At 52.4% G+C, this 21,791-nt stretch overlaps 6 protein-coding genes and 1 non-coding gene across 7 annotated transcripts; 4 read left to right on the top strand and 3 right to left on the bottom strand.

The window, feature by feature from the left end:
* Nucleotides 1–1,753: 1,753 nt before the first annotated feature.
* On the top strand, nt 1,754–5,589 carry HD553DRAFT_278712 (pseudouridine synthase; the record flags this gene model as incomplete). The annotated part of the gene is made up of 13 exons (XM_046178068.1): nt 1,754–1,875; nt 1,980–2,046; nt 2,252–2,337; nt 2,570–2,675; nt 2,803–2,881; nt 3,005–3,146; nt 3,254–3,332; nt 3,417–3,504; nt 3,621–3,828; nt 3,961–4,041; nt 4,109–4,269; nt 4,850–5,012; nt 5,415–5,589. 13 exons carry the CDS (start codon nt 1,754–1,756, stop codon nt 5,587–5,589), a joined length of 1,557 nt encoding a protein of 518 aa, XP_046032337.1.
* Nucleotides 5,590–6,855: 1,266 nt separating this feature from the next.
* HD553DRAFT_346756 (uncharacterized protein) lies at nt 6,856–9,239 on the top strand (the record flags this gene model as incomplete). Its single annotated transcript, XM_046183237.1, has 6 exons — nt 6,856–6,894; nt 7,077–7,461; nt 8,090–8,316; nt 8,506–8,574; nt 8,686–8,753; nt 8,909–9,239. The coding sequence occupies 6 exons, from the start codon at nt 6,856–6,858 to the stop codon at nt 9,237–9,239; spliced, it is 1,119 nt and encodes a 372-aa protein (XP_046032338.1).
* Nucleotides 9,240–9,494: 255 nt separating this feature from the next.
* Nucleotides 9,495–9,580, bottom strand: HD553DRAFT_t118. The gene has a single exon. It is a non-coding gene; the product is annotated as a tRNA-Gly (tRNA).
* Nucleotides 9,581–9,763: 183 nt separating this feature from the next.
* HD553DRAFT_346757 (uncharacterized protein) lies at nt 9,764–10,890 on the bottom strand (the record flags this gene model as incomplete). Its single annotated transcript, XM_046183238.1, has 2 exons — nt 9,764–10,251; nt 10,311–10,890. The coding sequence occupies 2 exons, from the start codon at nt 10,888–10,890 to the stop codon at nt 9,764–9,766; spliced, it is 1,068 nt and encodes a 355-aa protein (XP_046032339.1).
* A 461-nt stretch (nt 10,891–11,351) lies between these two features.
* HD553DRAFT_170461 (uncharacterized protein) lies at nt 11,352–14,812 on the top strand. Its single transcript, XM_046176892.1, has 3 exons — nt 11,352–11,670; nt 11,734–12,180; nt 12,260–14,812. Exons 1-3 carry the CDS (start codon nt 11,440–11,442, stop codon nt 14,426–14,428), a joined length of 2,847 nt encoding a protein of 948 aa, XP_046032340.1. The 5' UTR covers nt 11,352–11,439; the 3' UTR covers nt 14,429–14,812.
* HD553DRAFT_366113 (putative GTPase) lies at nt 14,616–16,620 on the bottom strand (the record flags this gene model as incomplete). Its single annotated transcript, XM_046184095.1, has 9 exons — nt 14,616–14,832; nt 14,940–15,158; nt 15,338–15,346; nt 15,498–15,568; nt 15,768–15,780; nt 16,000–16,070; nt 16,244–16,257; nt 16,403–16,469; nt 16,581–16,620. The coding sequence occupies 9 exons, from the start codon at nt 16,618–16,620 to the stop codon at nt 14,701–14,703; spliced, it is 636 nt and encodes a 211-aa protein (XP_046032341.1). The 3' UTR covers nt 14,616–14,700.
* Nucleotides 16,621–17,861: 1,241 nt separating this feature from the next.
* On the top strand, nt 17,862–19,488 carry HD553DRAFT_327368 (uncharacterized protein; the record flags this gene model as incomplete). The annotated part of the gene is made up of 2 exons (XM_046181813.1): nt 17,862–18,176; nt 18,694–19,488. 2 exons carry the CDS (start codon nt 17,862–17,864, stop codon nt 19,486–19,488), a joined length of 1,110 nt encoding a protein of 369 aa, XP_046032342.1.
* Nucleotides 19,489–21,791: the final 2,303 nt, after the last annotated feature.

Below are 21,791 nucleotides of genomic sequence, written 5' to 3' on the forward strand. Positions count from 1 at the left end.
ACGCCTAACAGATACACAGAATAGATTGAGCGGCATGTGAGATCAATATGTTTATAAAATACAGCTGAGCCAGCCAGCCAGCGGTGCATCCCACTGGGGCCATGCCGTGGCTTGTCCATCCATGATTCAATCTCTAACGTGGAGACAGTAGCAGACCTCTTCAGCCTTGTTGTCCAATGGCATAACACTGTCACCGCAATGTTATTGGCATGTTGATATGACCAAATAAGGGGTGGTCTCAAGCTAGGGGGAGTTCCAAATGCCAACAAAGGAAGACTAGCACGTCGTGTATGTTTCATGTGGAAGTTATGGGGCAGGATGAGCATATATAGCAGCACACACAACAGGGACATTCAAGACTGACAACAAAGATTTTAGTAGCAAAAGATCAACCTTCTCATCTACTTCCAATCAATTATTATCATCATCACCATGAGTGCAAGAACCTGCACCGGGCCCCACTGGGATGCTTCTTCAAACAGTTACTACACTGCGTGGTTCGACACGGCAGGGAACTTCATATGTAAGGAGTACAATCCACCTACAGCAGATCTTCCAGGTTTGGTGAATACAGTGTCACAGGATTCATCTCATGACTTGTCAAGCATTGGACTTGCTGGCAACACCACATATAGAGGGAGTGTGGGATCTTCTCACACAGCCTTTGACCAGTATGACCCAACCTGCTATACAAACATGGACCTTTTCACTCAGCAAGGACAATATACCAGCCAACAAATTACATCACAAGGATTGATAATGTCTCCTGGAGCTCAGCCCATGGACATTGGATCTGCAAATAACCTGTATGACACCAACGACCAGAGCGCCCATGCAGACCCTTTCATGTCCACGAATTTTGTAGGCATCCAAGACCAACAGGATGCCTGGTTGTTTGATCCGGCTTTCACAAGTAAGCCACTGTGACATCTGAAAGTTGGCCTCAGCTAATGATATGTCTCAACAGACCTACAGATGCCTGAACTGTATCCTGGTTCTCTTGATCTCTCATCACAGATCCCCAACGTCAATGGTCAACATAGTGCACCGGGGGGTAGCTCAGACTGGGCTTTCCCCAACCAAAATGCACTGCAACCAGCCGCCATGACAGAGGATTTCCTAGGCTGCAGTGTGGATCTGCCTGCTGGGATCACAGAAGGTAAAATCCAGGAACTGAAACGCTTTTTGATGAAACTTGATACTAAAACAAGCAAACCAAGGTTAAAAGAGGCACTTGGAATTCAGAGGTCTCCAGAGAAACATCTGAAATTCCTGGAAGGAGTCCATGATGCACTTGATGCAGGCGTTGCCGTCGCATTTGGCAAAAGCGGTCAATTTTGCGATTATTACTATGTCTCCACATGCACCGTTAGTGGCTGCACAAGAGTAAACATTATTCCCAAGGAGAATGGAGTCTGTCGCAATTGCCAGGACAAAGCAAGGAGATTGAAGCCAGCCAAACAGGAACACAAATGATGTAGATTAGTAACTTACGATGCTTGTAACCTGTACAAAATAATGATTCATCCTGTGAGAAATTCTTACTGGGTTTTGTGAAGATGAACAATTGACGGCAAGTCTCAGCTCACAAGAGTCACACACTTTACAGTGCCCGAAGTTGCGGGCTTCAACATTTTGAATATGCTGACCCAACAAAGAGCAACTCTGACGACCTCGTCACTGCTTGATAGACTCGACTCTGCCTCATCCTGGTAGTATAGAGATCGATCTCAGCTCACAAAAGCTCTCGAACATGTCAGAATCGGTACCTACAGAGACCGCCCCAGTCCGACTACCGCCATCGCTCATCCGTAACCCTCAACTTCGGTATTGCGAGCCGTATTACTATCCGTACCGTACCAACGTTAAAGCCAGGTACTTCATGTCATGATACCTCATCGCTCAATCTTCGGAGTATAGCTGATTGTGTGGATTCTGTTGCTATGTTGTTCTTGTACAACGCTGTGATCATATCGCAGATGGATAGGAAGACAGATACTCGAGGTCATCTCCACCGAATTCAGGGACCGGTCGGTGGAATATTATGTCAGTCCGGACGAACGACCATCTTTTGTGCTTCTCAACGACGTTTGCCCTGACGGAAGTCTGAAGCGGATCCCCTTCACGATTACATCCCGCCCTCATGATATCTCTCCACCCTCCACCTCAAACTCGCTACGCTACGAACCATGAAACACCCTAATGGAACGGACGTCCCCAAAACCCTCGATCCGGACTTCGTTTGATTCAGAAACACGCCCTGGAGAGCGGAGTAACGACCGTCAACGGGAAACCCGCTAAGCCTGATCTGGTGTTGAAGAATGGGGATCGGATCGAGTCAGTTCCTTCCTCCCATCTGCTCTGCTCCGCTCTATTTCTGCTCATGCGAAGTTAGAATAATTGAGCTGATATGATTGTTGTGTACATTCCATCCTATCTTGTGTTATACGTGTCGTCTACATCATGTTGGTTTATGATATAATGCGATGCCACCCCTCTGAACTCTGAATATATCGGATTTCTCAAACATCTCGAACATCTCGGACGACTTGGATGATGCATTATATAGGAACACCGTCCATCGGCACGAACCCCCGATCACGAAATCCCCCGTTTTAGTATTGCACAAGGACGAAGCTAGGCAGTTTATCGTGATCAGTAAACCTGGGTCTGTCGTGAGTCACCTGTCTATATGTCATGTCTTCCACTTTCGTGTCACAAGATTCTGATGGAGGATTCGATGTGACGATGATGGTCCGCTTTGCTGACGACTGAATTGTCATCGTTTGGATGTGTTTGTAGCCGGTCCATGCGACAGGGAGGTATTTCAAGCATACGGTATTAGAGCTCTTGAAGTCCGATCATGGAATCACCGCCTATAGTAAGATTTTTCCCGTCCCTTTTCTCTCTCACTGGTATCGCGTCCCACTTATCTACTCACGCTCTTACATCCGATCTTGCTCTCTCTTTCTCCTTTCCGCTTTGCGATCGAACCACTGTACAGGCGTCAACAGGCTGGACCGACTCACTTCCGGCCTCATGATCCTCGCTACGACGGGTAAAGCATCTACAGGTCTCGCTCAGGAATTCATCAAGGGGCACGTCAAGAAGGAATACCTCGCGCGGGTCCGGGGGAAGTTTCCCGAGTGAGTCCGGTCCAGTCCGCCTTAACTTGTTCTGTTGTAATTGCCATGCTAACGTGTACATTCGATCACGTCTGGGAAATGATGACGCACGTGCTGGTGATGCTCAGGGAAGAGCAGACGGTGGATCAGTCGTTGTTGACAGTAGATCGGCAGATGGGCTTGGTCATCTGTACGCCGGACGGCAAGGTGAGTTTCCTGTAGATGCGAAAGCGATGAGGGAGGAGTTTGTGAGTGGAATTAAGGTGGCTGATGCGGATGCGACTCTTGTAGGACGCCAAGACGATTTTCAAGAGAATGTTTTATGACGCCGAACGGGATCAGAGCGTGGTGCATTGTAGGTCAGACGAAGCTGGCGACGGTTACGGGATGGTACTGATGTGATGGACCATGACAGGCCGACCGATCACCGGACGGAGTGAGTCGCATCGTGGCCATCTCGAGATGTTGCTTCGCGTCTGACGATATGCCTCATAGCCCATCAGATTCGTGTGCACTTGCAATACCTCGGCTACCCGATCGTCAATGATCCGCTGTACGGCGACCCTCGGGTCTGGGGACCGACGATCGGCAAGGGCGGGGTCGATCTCACCCCCGACGCTGATGAGGACCACCACACCTCGGCTGGCCCGGACGACGAGGCCTCGACGCTATCCTCCCAGCTCGCGAGGATGCGAGGCGAAGAGTCATTACCATCGGGCAAGATCATCCCCAAGGCGGGCAAGACGGAGCAAGACCTCGCACGGCTAAAGAAGCGACTCAAGGGCGAGCTATTGCCTCGCGAGTCTGAAATCGAGGACGATGCGGTCGGAGGGAGTCCGATCTATTTGAGCAGGGAGGCGAGGGAGGTCATCTCCAAGCTCAGGCGGCAGAAGGACGAGGCCGAGGATTGGGCCAAGTGGGTCGGCGTTCAAGGCCACGTATGGCGAAGTATACTGACGTGCGCCTGCTTGATTGCTGTGTAGATGGAGCGAGGTCATGTACCGGACGAAACAAGCCACGCAGGAGACGTCAGAAGGTGAGTCGCTAGTGGAATCTCGCTTGTTCTTGAATCTATCTGGAAAGAATCGCACTATGTTCGTCGAGCTGGCAACAACACACGATGGCGGATCGTCGTCGACGAGCTGTGCTCCAGACTTTTCCGAAAAAATCTGCCTTGCCATAGCTCGAATCCAGCTGTTCCAGGGGGAAGGAAACCAGGTCGACTCCAAGCGAAAAGTGATTTTTGAGAACGGAACAACCTCCTCGCAAAGAGGCTTCAGTGAATACGAGGTTGTCCTGTCAGAATCGGAGATGATGGCGCCAGGAAAAGCCCCAGTGTATACCAACAGGCCGGCCTATCGAAGGACGGCAAGATCGGACGTGTGAAAAGCACACTCGGCCAAACGAAGACAACGCCTTCGAAGCCGAGCAGACGAAAGGTCTAGTCACAGCCGTCCTCTCGGGCAAAGAGTGCTGGATGGCAAAACGGAAGACAGGGACGAACTCGACAGAAAGTGCTCAAGAGAGGCGGAGCAAAAGCATTAGAGCGAAATACAGCCCGAGGCATAGCGCTCGTTCGGCGTCACAAAAAGACCATCTCGTCGTCTTCCGATGATGATGTCTGTCTCGCGTTTTGTCCTACCGTGACGGGTCAAACGGAGCTCTCACCCTTGACCTGACCTGTTCTGACCACCTTACATTATCTGCAATTCGCCACACTACAGGCCAAACCCCCTCCCCCGTCTTACAATTCGCCTCGGTACCCCCCGGCTTTTGTCCCCAATGCCATATCCCCTTAGCCCCCGACCCTGCTGTCGAAGCGTTGTTCATCTATTTACACGCTTGGAGGTATACGACGGAGGTCTGGGGGGAGTTTAGTACGCCGCTGTGAGTCCATGACGTGTTCGCCGATGACGGCGACGAAGACGTGCTTGTGATCGTGGTCGTCGGTCGGAAGAAGAACGGGGAAAGAGGTGAGGGTGAAGGTGAAGGTGACGGGAGAGCTGATCTCCCCAACTTGAATTTGACTCGCTTCCTCCTCAACTTAACCTCCTGGTCACTGTGTCTCTTCTATATTCTATCCTGGGCGCCGTTCGTCGTGGAAACCGGATCGTTATTATCGATCATCGACTCGTTTTCGATCTCGGACTCCCGGACTTCGGATACTATACGACAATTATATGGACGCAAAACGAAATCATCATGTGACAATACCGCCAACCACTTCTCTTATAACTAAACTACACTCTGGTCTATGATGGAAATCGTCGAAAAAACAACCTACTGTAGACCTCGATGGGCGGAAGAAGGATGGGATGGCTTGGTCGCCGATGTCGATGTCGATGTCGATGTCGACGGCGAGGCTAAAGCTAAAGCTGATGTCGAGGCTGATGCTGATGCTGTTGCTGATGCTGCAGCGGATGAAGAGTCGCACGATCAGCCGGACCTCGAAATTGCATTTTAGCGGATACGACTTTGACAACCACAACCACGACCTTATAAGCGGACAGCTCTTAAGGGGTCCACCCGTAAAAGTGAAAAAAAAAAAGGTCGACGTTCGACGCGTTGTAGTGGCGAGAAGCGGCAAAAAAGCTAGAAGGGGGGGGGGGGCTGCTTAAAGTGCCGACAGTAGTATTCCAGTAGCCAGTGTACCCCACAAGCTACAGGAAGCGGGAAGCAGGAAGCAGGATGACATCTACATCTATCGTATGGGAACGCATCGCATGGGACGGGTTTATTCGGCCCGTTTGGCGATCTCACAGATTCATTGACAGATGACAGTGGCTATGGGGGTTCGCCAAGGACGACTAGAGGCTCGAAAGGTGTTGGTGTTGCGCACGAAGCGCGCGATCTGATTGGACCGCGGCGAACGCCGAGCCCCCGAGAATTCGAACCTGAACCTCGTCGGATGCCGGGATGTCGATATCTCGTCAAACGTTCATTCAGATATTCATCAACCCGCAACCCGTTTGCGGTCTATCGATCGTTGGGAGATTTGCGGATCTTAGGAACGACGACGACGACGAGGGCGGAAGCCCACGTTCCTCCGCAGCCGTTGATTGTTATCTCTTTGCCAGAACTTTTCTCCCGATCAGCCCGAACCCCCTCACCTCGAAACCTCGGAAGGATCGTTATCTCTCGCTCTCTTCGTTATCTCTCCTTGCAATTATCGCCCACCTTGGCTCGTTATCATCGATCGGTCCTTGACTTTGGGGTCCGTTATCTCTCTCTCTTCTCTGTGTTACCCTGCGTCCAGCCATGGTTCCTTGTCCGTCGAGCAAGGTGTGATGTTTGATTCTTACCTCTTTCGGGTCTCCCATCGGATTTCGTCATTTGCGGCGGTCTTGGCGTAGCAGAGTGTGTGTGAGTGTCAGTGTGAGACCCGAAGTGTTGAGCCATATCCATGTCATCTGCACCCTGACCGACGACGACGACGACGAATATCATCTCTCGATCTCTCGATACCTGAGGTGTAACAGTCGATCTCCATAATCCGAGCTCAGCAGCAGTACCTAGAGTAAGACGTCCGTGATCCGTCAATAGTCGATCATCGGATCCGGTATCATATCATATACAGTAATCGACGCCATCTATCCATCGTCCATCTCTATCGACCGTCGATCTCGATCTCGACTGGAAACACCCCGACCAGCTACCACTGTCCATTACCAATCCACCCCAACAACGGTACAACGAAGAAAGAAGGCGACGTGACGATACAATAATAATAATGTCTGATATCAGATCCGGATCGCGAGGTCGAGAGTTCGTAAGTATAAGTCTACCCTGCCCTAGGCACGACCATCGTATCTACCCCGCCTCATCTCACCTCATCTCACCGAGCTCGTTCTTTTTCGTCCTCGTCCTCGTCCTCGTCCTCGTCCTCGTCCTCGTCCTCGTCCTCATTCTCAAACTTGCCAATTGTGCATATCATATCATGTGTGGTTCTAGATCTCCACCGGCCGAGGCGGAGCAGGAAACGCAATCCGTTCTCCCTCTCGGAACAACGCAACGGGAACTCCTAAGGGTATCGACCCCAACCTCCAACCGGGGTCTGAACGAGGTCGAACCGTTCACCCTGCTTCTGGACTCCACACCGTCCACTCCGCCGGTTCCGAAGGGACCGAACGAGAAGGTAACAAAGAGAGGAGCTTGAGCAAGAACCGCATCCACACAGGAAGAGGAGGAGCGGGGAACACCCGATCGCCCAGCGTTTCTAAGCGGGACAAGGAAGAAGAGAGAAGGGAGGAAGAGTTGGAGGAGCGGTTGGTTGCGGAACGGAGGGGACGGGAGGAGATGGCTGGGAAGGGAGGGAGTTTCGGGCGGGGTGGGGCTGGTGAGTTCTTCTTTGTTTTTCTTTTTGATCGAGAGGGGGGTGGTTTTGGGGGTTTGTGGTTTGTGGTTTGTGGTGTGGGAGTCTTTTTTTGGGTTCGGTGTGTGGGTTGGGGATTTGGGGTGGTCAGAACGGGACGACGATGGAACGTTTCATGGATCAGGTCAGGGGAGACGATGGGCGATGATCTGATCTGATCTGATCTGGAAGGTGATTTACGAGACGAGACGAGACGAGACACGGTGCCGCTTCAAGAAAGACTTGCGACGTTACATCACAAAGGGTATAGAACATGAAGGGTGGAGGGTCGGAAAGGCCTTTCTGCGGAAAAGAAGGTTCGAAATTCGAAAGGATGGCTCGTATCGTCTAGTCTCGTTTCGTCGGGTAGTGAATGATGGAGGCCGTGGCGGTATCTCATCCTGGTTCTCGCGAGAGATACAGTCCAGATCATTTCTTCGTCTGTTCTCGTCGCTGGACCTTCTTTCCCCCCGCTCTGTGTTTCTTTTCGACCTCGCCCTCGTTCTATAACCTCTTCATCTCTCTCACGTACGATCACTCACTAATCCTCCTACCTTCTCCCTCCTGTTCACGCCCAAACGCATCGTCCATTCCCGACCCTGATAACTATCAGGCAACATGAACCAATCCCGCTCCCGCTCGCGATCCCGACAACCTTCCTTGACCCGTTCGTCCACTTCCGGGCCCAACACCAACAGCTCTCCCCACGCGCACCAGGGGCTGCACTTGAACCACCTTTTGCACCACGGAGGAGGGGGCAAGGGACCTGGGTCTCCGGCCAAGAACGGGCACGATGGCGAGTTGAGCAAGACGACCACGAGGAGTAGTAGCACTTATGTCGTGAGTAGCGTGTTCGCCTTGCCTTGTTGCGGGTCGCCTGGCGATCGGTCGAGGAGGTGGTGGCGGTGGTGTGGTGTTGTGTTTGTGCGATGGAGATGGGGAGGCTGATCATCTCTGATTTTGGGCCTGTGCACTGCATGCACTGCATTCTGATGAAAATCACGACGACGTTGTTGACGACGGCGACAGGCGAGCGGACGTGGAGGATATGGGAATATCATCTCTGCCGACCAGATGACTCCGGAACAACGAGCTCAGGTGAGTCTCTTTCCCCCGACTACGTGGGCTTGCAGCGCCACTGCTTGACCCTCTCGGACTGGACTGTATGCTGATGAATCGTCGTTCTGCTTTGATGATCTTCCGCCGCAGTTCGAAGCCGAGAAATTGAGCGACGCTCAGATCTTGAGTCGATACAGGTCGGGACATCCTCATGAGATGTAAGTGAGACGCGACGTACAGGAGGCGAGATACACCGCGTTGACAGTATCGTGCTCGATCTACGTATATCTCCTCCTTCATAATCCCGCGACTATCATACTCCTTGCTATCGATCCAACGACAATTCCCAAACCCCTCCCGGCCAACCCCGCAGCCACTCGTCCGGCCGTGGTGGCGGTGGCAACCTGGCCGCGCCCATCGAGACCGAGACCGAAGCGCGGATGGCCGCGATCTCCTTGGAAGAGCGCGAAGTCCGGGACAAGGTCGACGCCGAGTCTGCCAGGTTGGGCCGGACCACGGGCCACGGCGGTCTGGGCAATTATCAGCCCCCGCCCATCGTCGAGGTCGACGAGGAGGCCGGAGCGGGTGGTAGGGGTAGGCAGTCGAACGAGCTCAACGGCGGAGGTGGCGGGATGATGAGAAAGGTGATGAGGAGTCTGAGCAGACAGAGCGGACCCAGGGATAGGTCGGCCGTGAGGGGATAAAGGCGTCTGATCGCGCTCGAGACTGGGGGACTGTGGATCGGTTTTATTTTGTGTACAGAACGTTCTGCGCAGACTTTTGTTTTACTCGCTTGCTCTTCGTTGTGTCTATGGTCATGGCTATTGAAATTCACAACGCGAAATGTGCAAAGTCCACATACCAGCTCGGGGTTATGCCACACCTTCATCGGCATCAATACAACAAATTCCACCACATCAAAAATGGCAAGATAGAGGTAAAAATGGGCAAAAAGATTGTGACATAACGGTGAATCGAACACCGGTCAACCGCTGACCAAGGTTAAACATGGAAGGCGGTTATTCTACCATTGAACCATTATATCTTGTTGTATTAGGATGTTTCCCCACAAATATGACAGAAAAGCTCCCCTTACTCTCACTTCTCAAAACTTCTATCGTCAACTCTGATTGTTCCCATCATCTTGTAGATGTATCTTCATGCGGACTATACGATTGTAGTCAACTCCAATCGCACCATTGGGTATGACTTGCAGGCTTTCACAAAGTCAGTCTCCCTTGGAGCGTTGACGATGCCTCTTACAGAACCCTTCCTTCTGAACAGTATCAAGCACCACTCTCAGACAGTAGCTGGCGGAGCAAGTGAAGGCAAAAGTACTCTTGCCATTGCCAAAAGCTGGACAAGGAGTGCGTTTATCAATAGCTGCCTGGATTCCTTCCAAGAACGTCAGCTGATCCTGTGGAGATCTGATTATCTCCAGGGCCCGTTTGAGCTTCGTTTTGCTCTGCTGAGCGTCCAGGTTCCAGAACAAAATGTCGAGCTGCTGGAGCTTCTCATCCGTGGTCTCAGCAGGCAAATCCAGGGTGTACCCCCCCAGTTGCACACATCTACTGTTTGGCAGTGCAGCTTGAGATACTGGAGGTATATTCTGGTACTGTGCATGTTGGTAGGTATCCAAGGGGTTGGGGAAGATTGAGTTGTGGGATGGCGTGTCAGGAGGTCCAGGATGCATTGTAGGCCAGTGTGTCTGCTCATCTATCAAGACACATTATTGTCAGCTCTCTCAAAAACAGTCAGATGATGTAGTGACCCACATGCTGTAGAAGGATCAGGAAACCCGGCAGCTTGGGGCTCTGGGTATAACAAGGTTCCTGACATGTTCTGTTGTGGAGGCATGGAATCCATGGAGGGCGCATACCCCCTCTGACTGGGGTCGATGTACCAGTAGTCCATAGGCTGTGGACCTGATGGAACAATCTCTCCAGTACCTATACCAAGCTCACTGGGAGCATTGATCCCTGCTGAGATCGGATCCTGTTGGAGTAGGTGCTGAGGTTGTAGGTCATATCCTGGGTCATACACATAGGTAGGCTGGTCGTAGTGACTGATCGTCGTGTTTGGAGCTGTAGGAAATCCGTCATTGCTAGCAGGATCAAACATGTCACTGAAGCCCTGGTTGAAGTTGGGATGCACTGTTTGTTCAGGCAGCTGCATCTGCGCTGGGATTGCATTGTCAATATACTGGAATGATTCTGTGTTGCCTTCAAGGGTCTGGCTTGAGAGTTGACCGCTGGAGTCATAGAAGCCTAAAGGTTGACCATATGCATCGTAGCCTTGGTAATACTCCTGCACTGGAATAGCATTAGAGTCAGCGCCTTCATAGTGCGATGCCATCATGTTCCTGGTTGGAATCCTGGAATAAGACAATAAGATGGAATGTCCCTCAGCGTTGGACCAGTTGCTTGTTTCCCTCCAACTGGCTATATGTACACTTGTCTGAATCTGAATTTTGAAGATCAGCATATCATTTCGGACATGGCGTGCCAGCTCTCCTTTCGGGATGTTTTGGACTCCTCCTTGTTGAGGGAGCTTCTGCAGGCCGGTTTATCGACTACAACACTCGATCAAGTCGCATGCTGCAAGCAATCAGCAGTCGTATTAGATCAGGTGAATATAAAGACCGGTTTTGTCAGAGCCGTGTTTGCCGTTGATTAGTAACCTTGTTGTAATGGTATTAGTCTTCGACTAAGTGTTAGTCGCGAGTACTAAGCGTTGTTGTTGTTGTTGTTGATGAAGTCGGCTTGGACATTCATACCACGATCTACCTACCTACTTGCATACCGTATAATCGACATTCTACACTCTTCATTGACGACTCCAGCGTTCTGCCTAGATACATCATCCTACGTTATCAACGTCAGCTGAACATACGACAACCCGAGAATGTCGAGCGTGCTCGACCGTGTGCGGCAGTTGGAAGAGGAAACGCCATCGACGACCGAGAAGCAACAGCAACAGCAACAGCAAGATCAGATTGTCGACGAGGTGGTTGATACAGCTCACGAAACCTCAGCGCGGCCGGTAGATGAGCAGGATGAGGTCAAGACTCGAATCGAAGATAGCGAAGAGCCGGAGAAGGTCGAGTCGGTAGCTGTCGAGCCGAGGGACGAGCCGGTATGTCGATGCCAAGGGAGACATTCTCTGTCGTACCGCAACTGAATAATATGTGCACGTCAGCCGACAACCTCGTTGAACACGATCCTCCCACCACTACCCGTCCTCGATCCACTACCTGAAGATACCCACGCTCCCGATTCCCCTACCCTCTCCCTGATCGCCGCACTGCGTCAGCAGATCTCCATCTTGACTGACCAATCCACCGAACTGAATACCAAGCTCATCCGACAGCTAGAACGTGCTTCGGATCTGGAAGACAATCTCGAACATAAACGACATGCGGAAAAGGAGAAAGATGACCTGATCGCCAAGCTCGAGGGGGAGAAGGCTCAGTGGGAGGAGAATATGAATACAGGGTTGTTGGTCGAGCGAGGAACTGTGAGGGAAGAGATGCAGAGGTTGGTTGAAGGGTTGGTGGAAGAGGAGAAACGAAGGGGAAGTGCAGAGAGGGGGAGGGAACAGGTCGAACAGGAGATCAACGATTTGACGGGGACGTTGTTTGAGCAGGCGAGTAGAGGTCGTCGAACAGCTTATGGGCGAGTCTCAAGGCTGACCTCGGTCTGACCTTACCATGATGCTTGTGCAGGCAAACACGATGGTCGCTGCGGAGAAATACGCTCGAGCACAAGCAGAGACCCGATCTCGACAGGCAGAAGAAAACCTCGCCGCCGCCGAAGCTGCAATGAGGGATATGCAAGCTCATCTACAGTCTTTACCTACGATGCTTCTCCCAGCCGCCGACGTCTCGGCCACGCAAGCTCAGCAGAGACGGTATTTGGCAGCGACGATCACCCATATCGAGTTTACCTCGTTCATCGCCTATATCCGGATGCTTAAACCGCAATACCTGTATACGGGCCAGGTTTATCCTCCGGCTCCGGTCATCTCGAACTTGCTTTCTCAGCCATTTATCGCACGTGCCAGCCTGGAGGATATCGACCCGACCCTGCGACTGGATACGGCGCCCGATCTCGGATGGTTGAATAGACGGAGCGTACAGAACGCGATCGTCACAGGTGAACTCGCTATCGAGCCCGTCTCCCTCAACACGCTCTTGTCGACGTCGGCTTTTGCATCGGCGTACCCGCAGGATATCGGATGTGCGATGTGTGGGAAACAGGTCGTCGTTAGGCCTCCGGGGAGTCATCTGGGGGGACAGGGTGAGAAGGAACACTTGCCACCGCCTAGTCATCCTGCTGCCGCACCGGCCAAAGCTCAGGCGGGCTCGAGGTTCTCGTTCAAACCGTTCTTTACTTCGCCATCGGCTGCACCGTCTCCAGCGGTCTCTCCGGCAGCTTCGCCCAGCCCGCTACCTGCGGCACCTGCGCTCCCCCCTGTCTACGTGTTCAGGATCATGACCGCCTCGTCGACAGCCAATGACAAGGAAAAGGAATCGCTCGGTCGTTTGTACCCCCTGTGTGCGAGCGGATGGTGTCTCGCCAGACTGAGAGCGGTGTGCGAATGGTGGAGGTTTGTCAGGACGGGGATGATCGATGTGATCTGGAAAGGAGAAGACGGGTGGACCCGACCTGAACGTCCGATGCCATTGTCGATGGGCGGACGGAAACGGTCGAGCATCGCCCCAAGTGAAGACAAGTCGGCTCCGACTACACCCAAGGCGGCGACGAGTGAGACCATGCCCCCGACGGCTGATGCTGAACCGGTCAAGGAGGATGAAAAGCCAGAGTTGCCACCTAGGAAGAAGAGCGGATGGGGCTTGGGTTTCGGGTCGTTGGGAGGAGGCAAGGGGCTCGGGTTGAGCAAGGGCGACACGCCGCCTCAAAGCCCGTCGACCGAGTCGCAGAGTCGGTTGGGAGACAACGCGATTGTGGAAGAGGAGGTCAAGAACCCGGAAATCCCTGTTGATGTCCTTCCGACGGTGGATGAACCCAAAGCTGAGAACAACGACCTCAAGGACGAACACGTGATGTCAGAAGAAAAGCCTACCGCTAGAGAAGATGTCGAAGCGGACGTCGTCAAGCAGACCGAGGCTGTTGACGCCAACAGTGATACCCTCGCCGTACCGAAGATCAACGAAACGGCCGGCGACTCGGACGCCGAAGAAGGCGGGAACGACTTTTCTACGCCCAAAAGTACGACGTCTGCGCTGTTGGGCGAAGCCGCTCCTAGCGACAAGGCCGAGCAGGACAAGGTTGAGCAGGACAAGGTTGAGCAAGACGACAAGCAGGACAAGGTAGACGAGAAGGTTGATGAAGAAATCAAGGTCGAGGCTAAACCAGAAGAGCCCCAAGCCGTCGATATCTCCTCGCCCCGAGCGTCGGTGGACATCACTTCTGCTGCGGGTCGACCTTCGATGGATGCGTCGACAGCACCCCCTACACCAGCTCGTTCGGCAGCTCGACGAGCCGTTCCGCCCCCTCCGGGTTCAGCGGCCGCTCCGCCTCTTCCCGAACGCCGTGCTCGCCCCGCATCCACCGTCACTCTGAACGTCGATAGCGGCTCGACTGTCAAATCGCCCATCCTCCCCGTCACCCCGGATATGGCTTCGCAAAGCGCCGGCAACCCGGTCACCCCCGAACCTCCCACCTCTGCTTCGCAGTCAACCACTCCTCAGCCCGCCCCGCCCAAGCTACCCAACCGGGCGTCGATGGTTCCCGGCACGACCGCCCCGTCGAAAACGGGCAAGCGATACGTCGAGGGCGATAGTTGGGAAGCCAAGACGTGGAGAGAGGTCGTCAGGCTCAAGGAGGACATGTGGAAAGCTCGGGTCGGCTTGGTCGAGGGCGAGGACTGAAGTCCGAGAGGCCTGTTGGGGTCTGGGGTGATCCGACATTGGACGTTTCGCAAGAGTTGTGCATTTTGACGGTGTTGTACACATTCACAAGAGTTTATATCCTGGTTCATCAGTGGAACGGTAACGCTATACAATCCAATTATCTCGGTTTCTCTCGCTCTTGCTTGTGGTATGGTATATAATATAAATAATCTACGAGCATTATTATAATCGAAAGTCGAATAGGAACGAGCTCGCGGTATCAGACGGGACCTTCAGAAAGTCACCAGCAATCAACAGTTACAAGCCTGAGCGGCTTGTTGTCCGGACGCTTGACCGGGAGCGAGCTTGACGCCCTTCTGCCCTGGTTTGCCACTACCACCGGACGTAGCTTGAGGAGGCGGGGCGAGGGGGAGCTTCTTGGCCTGCGCATCCGAAAGTCGAGAGACGAAACCCGGCCTGGATCAGCCGTGGTGCTCATGATGACGATACCTCTGAGGCCAACCACGAGACGAGCCGAACGGGGACTCACCACCTGCATAAACACCTCTTGTACGTTCTCCCCCGTCTTGGCACTCGCTTCTACGAACAACAACCCTTCTTCCTCGGCGTACGCTTCGGCCAGCTCCCGGTCTGTCCCGCGAGAGGAGGAGGCGAGGTCGAGCTTGTTACCGACGAGGATGATCGTGATGGATGGGTCGGCTTGACGGCGCAGCGTTTGGACCCAGGTTTTGGCTTGGGCGAATGAGGCCTGCGAGCGACCGATTGAGAGGGAGGGGCGGAGCGGGGCGAGGTGCGAGGAATTGGGCAAGAGCGGCAGATGAGGACGGTAAGCGAAGAGTAGAGCAGACAGCGAATCAGCATGGACAGAAAGAAGGGACGCTTGTTAGAAGGTGGTTAGAAAAATGTAGACGGCAGATCTATACTTACTTCAGGAGGCTATCAACGTAACAATAACATAGAAAACGTCGAATATGATTGTAGAACTGGTCAGCGTCCTGTCTAAGACCGGTTTCGTACCGTGCATCGCATCGCACTAGAATCGACAGAACGAAACCCCCGGAGGGAAACAGAGTATAGGGGGACGTACCTGGGTTATATCGTAAACGATCACCGCAGCGGCAGAGTTCCGAAAGTAGATCGGGGCGAGGGAGCGATAGCCTGGGCGGGGGCGAAGCGGAGCGGAGCGAGAACGAGGGCGATCGAGCGCAGCGAGTATACAGTAGCGAAGCGTAGCGATGAGGGATTGTGGAGGAGTGTGGAGGAGTGTGAAGAAGTATAACGAAGTGTGGAAGAAGTGGTGATCAGCTCGAGGTTTAACACGATTAGCTTTGATTTGATCGAGGGAGGTGGGGCTTACGTTCTTGGCCCGCCTACGAGTACATATGATGCAATCCATTGTAATGCAGAGTAGCATAACCGTAAAAGTTGGAAAGAACCAGAAAAGGCAATTCGGGATCAGCGTACATCCTCCTCCTTTCAACCCCAAAACTGAGCTCGCCGAAAGAAAGAGAACAGGAGAAAGGGGCCCGCAGGCTGAAAAGGACGGGTCACGGAACAGACACAGATTTGGGACTAGGAATGGGACGTACGGTATCCCAGATCTCGAATTTGATATCCCTCCCTTCGTCCGTAGTCAGTGTTTGGGTTAGGAAGGCGGCACCTGGATAGATAGTATTTCGGGTTTCGGGGAACGAGAATGAGAATGAGATTGAAGGTCAGCCTGGGTCTGCGAATAAGGAAAGCGAGCTGAGGACGATTCGACGTCTAGCTTGTAGGATGTCGATGGACAGGTGGAGCTGGAAAGTTCGAGGTGGAGCTGGGAGGGGGACTTACCGATGGTAGATTCGCTATAGTATGGTTGTGATCGTGCAAGTATGGCAGGACCAGATCGAGAGGTAGAGAGGTAGAGAGCAGAGAGAGATTGGTGAGTCATAAGTCATACTATCAATGGGATCGACGCTGCGGGACGAAGGAGAGGTCGCTGTTACTCACCGAAAGTCCGAGTATTCGTCCTTGGCGAACCTGAGTACCAAGCTGCTCTTCCCTACAGCTGATTCGCCTGTGATTGTGATCGCAACGTTATCAAATTCAACAAGATTCGAGGTCGAGCGGCGTTGCCCTTGGAGCTTCAGCACAGCTTTCCGTGTGACCGTGAGGCTTCGGGGCTCACCGAGCAGGACGAGCTTGAACGATTGAGTGGTCCGGGACATCGATGTGTATAGAGCGGATGGAGATGGTGACTATGATGTTTGTGTGGTTTGTAGAGTGATATGGATGTGAGATGATTGCGAGGTTGAAGTTGTGTGTGTGGCGAGATCATGTGCATATGCTCAAGGGGAAGGTCGAGGTCGAGGTTTGATTACGTAATCGTGGAGAGCGACCATGTGGACGTCGACTTGTTTCATGTGTATCGTTACATCGTGTGCATCGTGTTTCAGCAGAGACGGTCGCATCCTGCTCTCTTCCTAATGGCTCGAGCACGCATTTAGGACGAATCCACGTGAGCGTAGAACATCATCCTTCATAAATCAGATCTCCAGCTCGATCTAGAGGTCACTACATATGTGAGATATGGTCTACTTGCACCAGTACAGTAAGCGCACAACAGCCGACACTGATTGGTAGGATCACTGGAAGCCGGGCCAAGCTTGTTATGATATGATACGATGTGTTATCCCTTGATTACACGTAATCTGCAATGTCGCTATACGGTATCCTTGTTAGTCGATTGCTGGGCGAAACCTCTGGGATGGAGCACTTGAGCGAGCGGAGTATTCCCATGACATGATATTGATTGGTTTCGACCGTATCAGGTGATCCGCGTATCGCAAGACGCAGTCGCAAGCCATGATCAGCCTAGTCGTTGTCCGAGTCGTCAATCACGATCACCTTCTTCTTCCTAGGGACCTTGGTAGGACTTGGGTGCTTCCTCTTCCCCTCGGTCGTGTTTGATTCCGTCGTTTTCGGAGTTGTCTTCCAGTGTTTCTTCACAAACTGATGAAGGATGACTGGCCATCAGCATCGCCCGTTTCTCTGTCTGACCGCGACCCAAAGCCAGGTGACGTACATCAAGAAACTCCGAGATATGACGATCGTCAGCATCACTCTTCATCACATTGATCGTCCACAGCTCCAGTACGACGTTGACCTGTTAAGTAGGATTTGTAAGGTTGATCTATACTAAAAAATGGATCCCTACTACCTGCCTAAGGGGATCGAGAACCCCTTGTAGCGTGCTCGCGACGCGGAGTCTAGGTGAAAGGAGGGTATGGAGAATAGCGCGAGGTGGAGGGTGTGGGACTCTGCGGGGAAAGCTATATATACCTAACGTTCTCCGCTTTCTAGCCATTTTCCCATTCAAAGGAAATATATAGTTGAAACCGACAATAACAAGGCTCGACTACCTACGCTTCAGGAAGAAGACCAGCCACACCTTTAGATCACATTCAGGATGAGTCAAATCACCAGCATCAAGATTGATTACAGTCAAGATCCACAAGTCTCGTCTGGCCACTCATCGTTGGACCGCACCCAGAAGGGACACGAACCCGGCAACGGAGAGGCATTCAGGCATTCCGTGTCCACTGCATTTGGTAGTCGATTCGGGACCGACGGCGACTATGGCTCGTTCGTCATCCCGAAGGACGCAGAAAAAGCCGAACTTGGCGAAGACGAACTCACGCGAACGTTCGACGCTATCATAGAGGCCCACCCAGAGATACTCGAATCCAACAAGCCCACATCGGGATTGTTGCAGCTACGCGAGGTGCAAGAACTGGCCTGGAACGATCAGCTTCGCTTTCGAGGCTATGTCATCGGGAGGCGATGTTTGCGAATGAAAGAGAAAGGGAAGGAGTGACCGATTCCCGTACCGTCCGGGTGTTCGTCTTGTATAGCGCAGTACTATATTATGCCAGCGATGGGATGAAATGCGCAGGTCGATGTGTTGCTGGAGAGGTTGTTCCTTGATCAAGCTTGACCCAGGTAGAGGGACAGGCATCTGTTTGATCATCGTGTTTCAGTTTGTGACAATGGAGGGTCATTCGCCACTCGCGCTATCTCTCATTCCTGGCTCGTGATATGGTGCCGCAATACAATGATCTTCTCGTCAGCTGATCGCAAGGCAAGACGAGATGCTATCAAGGTGTGAAAGGCAGCAAAAAGCCGAGATTGTCGTTTTCGTTTTTGTATGCTTCTTACCTTGGTTTCGTCTGATGAAAGGAGGCGCAAGCACTAGCATACTGTAGGGCGAATTTGCCACAGGTGGCTATATGTATGCACAGGGTTTCGCTTCTTATCACTCGAGAGGAAGGGTTATTCCGGCTGTTGCCCAGCAACACCGAACTTGGAAAGCGACTCGTCAAAACCCAAGCACCGAACCACAATCTAGACCATTACAGATGAGTCAGCAATTCAGGTCTCACGAACCTGTCCCCGAAAAAAGTAGATCGATTGCGACGACTGGAAACGATGCCTCTCGCGGAAACCTCGAGAGCAGCAAGGAAGCAGGTTCGGTATTGACCAATGAATCTGTCCAGACGAGCGCCGGTGATGCTGTTTCAATAGCAAAGCGAACCATCCCAAGCCGTCGTGAGCTCACCGAAGACGAGATTGAACGCCGAGCCTGTCAAGGGTTCGCAAAGCTACCTAAAGTCCGGGACACCCACGATCTCTGGCGCCACTGCTCATACGACATGGAAAAGCGTATCCGACTGGAAGCGCGCCAGGCGGAGGAGGTTCTAGCTCAGGCAAAGGGTGATAGCATCAAACAGGACCGACGATCTGTGGCAACGCCAAACAAGACCTCGATCTCCATGGGTGCATCTAACAGCTATATGGGCACCTCGTTCGTCCCCAGCCATGGCGTTGAGATCAAGCGTGAGATCAAGAAAGAAATTGTACCTCGCCAATCGAGACGAAATATAGGTTCCAAGCACAATGCCACGCCTCTTGGTCTCGCTACGTCGGCTTCATCTATGAGACGTTTGGATCCAGATCAAACCAAAAGGGACGCGCCACCTCGACGCAGGAGAATCAACAATTGCGGGAAAGGAAGACGGAAAGCAGCATCCGATTGAGCTACAGTGCGTAATGTCTATATATACCGACAGTCTCGTTCTTGATGTTGGATATCGAGTTGATCACCGTTGTATAGTTTGCATGAAGATAAAATATACAAGAGGGGATCAGGAAATCAGACCAGAATGGTCTGATATATATATTAATCTGAGAAGGCCTACTTGCGACCAGAGTCGCAAGTTGTGACTGAACATGCGACCACAGTAGTCGCAAAGTTGCGATTGTGGTCGCAACTTGCGACTGTGGTCGCAGATTGCTAAGCGGGAACAAAAGGAAAGGTGTGAAGAGTGGATGTGCTTTATTGTTCTATGCGGTCTATTGTTCTGAGAACAATAGACGTGTTGGAGAACAATGGGATTCGACACTCCCCCTCACTCAAGCGTCCTTTGTGAAGGTTGCCGGTTTGCCGCTGAGACCCATCCCGGTGACAAGGTGATGGAATTGGTGATGGGCTAGACCTTTGGTGAGAGCATCGGCAAGGTTATCCTGAGTAGGGATGTGGGAGAGTTCAACGGTGTTGTCGAGCACTTTCTCCCTGAGATAGTGGTGTCGCATGTCGATGTGTTTGGTGCGATCATGAGCGACAGGATTCTTGGAAAGTTGAATGGCGGCATTGTTGTCGTTGAGAATGGCAAGGGGACCAGAGACCGGGTGACCGAGAGATTCGAGAAGAGTGCGGAGCCAGACTGCCTGTCGGGTGGCATCAGCCGAAGCCATGTATTCAGCTTCAGCAGTAGAGAGAGCTGTGGTTGGTTGTCGTCGGGATTTCCAGGCTACCGGTCCTCCAAAAGCACGGAAGAGGTATCCGGTAGTAGATCGGCGAGTATCCAGACATCCGCCCCAGTCAGCATCGGCGTAGCCCAGGATGATCCTTTGGCCAGAGGTGGCATCATAGGTAAGGCAGAGTTCGATGGTACCTTGGAGGTATCGGAGTAGGTGTCGAGCAGCATGGACATGTTGCTTGTTCCACTTGCTGACGGTCCGAGCTAAGACTCCAGCGGCATGAGCGATGTCGGGTCTGGTGATGGTGGCCGCATACATGATCGATCCCACCATTGCTGGATATTCCTCATGAGCGGCTTCCTGATGTTCAGTGTCGGTAGCAGGAAGAGACCGGAAGCCGGAAGGAAGAGGAGTCTTTGCCGGTTTGGAGTCGAGCATGCCGAACCTTTCCAAGACCGCCTGTACGTAGTGTTCTTGAGAGATGTAAAGTTTCCGGTTGGGCCTGTCTCGGAAGACGTTGAACCCAAGGAAGTAAGAGACCGCTCCTGCATCAGAGCACTCGAATCGGTCGTTGAGTTTGGTCTTGAAGTCGTCCAGTTCCTGGCGATTGTTGCAGGCGATGAGTTGGTCATCGACGTGGACGGAGAGGATGAGAAGGGTATCCTTGGTTGATCGGATGTAGAGACAGGAGTCGGCCGGAGAAGGGTTGAGGCCGAGAGATCGAAGGAATTTGTCAAGAGCCTGATTGAAGCAGCTGTTATAGCGACGCGCGTGTACGCCGGACTCGAGTCGTACCAACTCCGGCGGAGTTGTTCAAGGAGCATATCGTATTGTATCACTTTGTATCATCATTGTAGTATATAGTCTTTCATCTGTTATTACATCTATATACCCTAGTCCTACGTTCTACATTACTCCCGGATATGTCCTCGCAGGTATACATCGAGCCGGTCTTCCCTGGAGCCTTCTCGACGCCTAACAGAATAACAGATCATCCGAGTTCCCCGAGTAATGACTTGAACGTAGCAACTGGAGAACCGTTGGTGCTGAGCAGCATAGGTTCTCCCTCTCGGCCGGAGGCTCATATTACAGTCACCGGCACCTTCTACCCGAATGGTACTCCGACGGAGACGGTCTTGATGATCGACTCAGGAGCGACCAGTTTGTTTATAGACACCGAATTCGTCGAGCAACACGGATTCGACCTCATTCCTTTAGAACGACCCCGACCACTCCTGGTCATTGATGGGAGAGAGATCTCTTCCGGTGCAGTTACACACCGGGTACAAGCTAGACTACGTATCGGTAGACATACCGAAACGGCGTACTTCTACGTATGTAGCCTCGGAACTTTCACAACGGTGCTCGGCCTACCATGGTTGAAGGAGCACAACCCCCGAATTGACTGGGAAATGAGCGCAGTAGCGTTCGAAGATAAGTGCGTCCAGAACGGATGTACACCAGCAAAAGAAATAGTATACTCCCCCGTGGATTACGAAACGGAGGAGAAGGGTTAGGGGTTAGGGGTTAGGGGTTAGGGGTTAGGGGTTAGGGGTTAGGGGTTAGGGGTTAGGGTTAG

The sequence above is a fragment of the Filobasidium floriforme genome, assembly GCF_021052385.1.
Source record: "Filobasidium floriforme strain CBS 6241 chromosome Unknown HD553scaffold_37, whole genome shotgun sequence".
Lineage (NCBI taxonomy): Eukaryota > Fungi > Basidiomycota > Tremellomycetes > Filobasidiales > Filobasidiaceae > Filobasidium > Filobasidium floriforme.

Bases quoted from the DNA above. Each gene is read 5' to 3' on its own strand.
- HD553DRAFT_170461 (XM_046176892.1), top strand. From the start codon at position 11,440: ATGTCGAGCGTGCTCGACCGTGTGCGGCAGTTGGAAGAGGAAACGCCA. The intron at 11,671-11,733 runs GTATGTCGATGC...TGTGCACGTCAG, and splicing joins TCGAGCCGAGGGACGAGCCG to CCGACAACCTCGTTGAACAC. The intron at 12,181-12,259 runs GCGAGTAGAGGT...ATGCTTGTGCAG, and splicing joins CGGGGACGTTGTTTGAGCAG to GCAAACACGATGGTCGCTGC.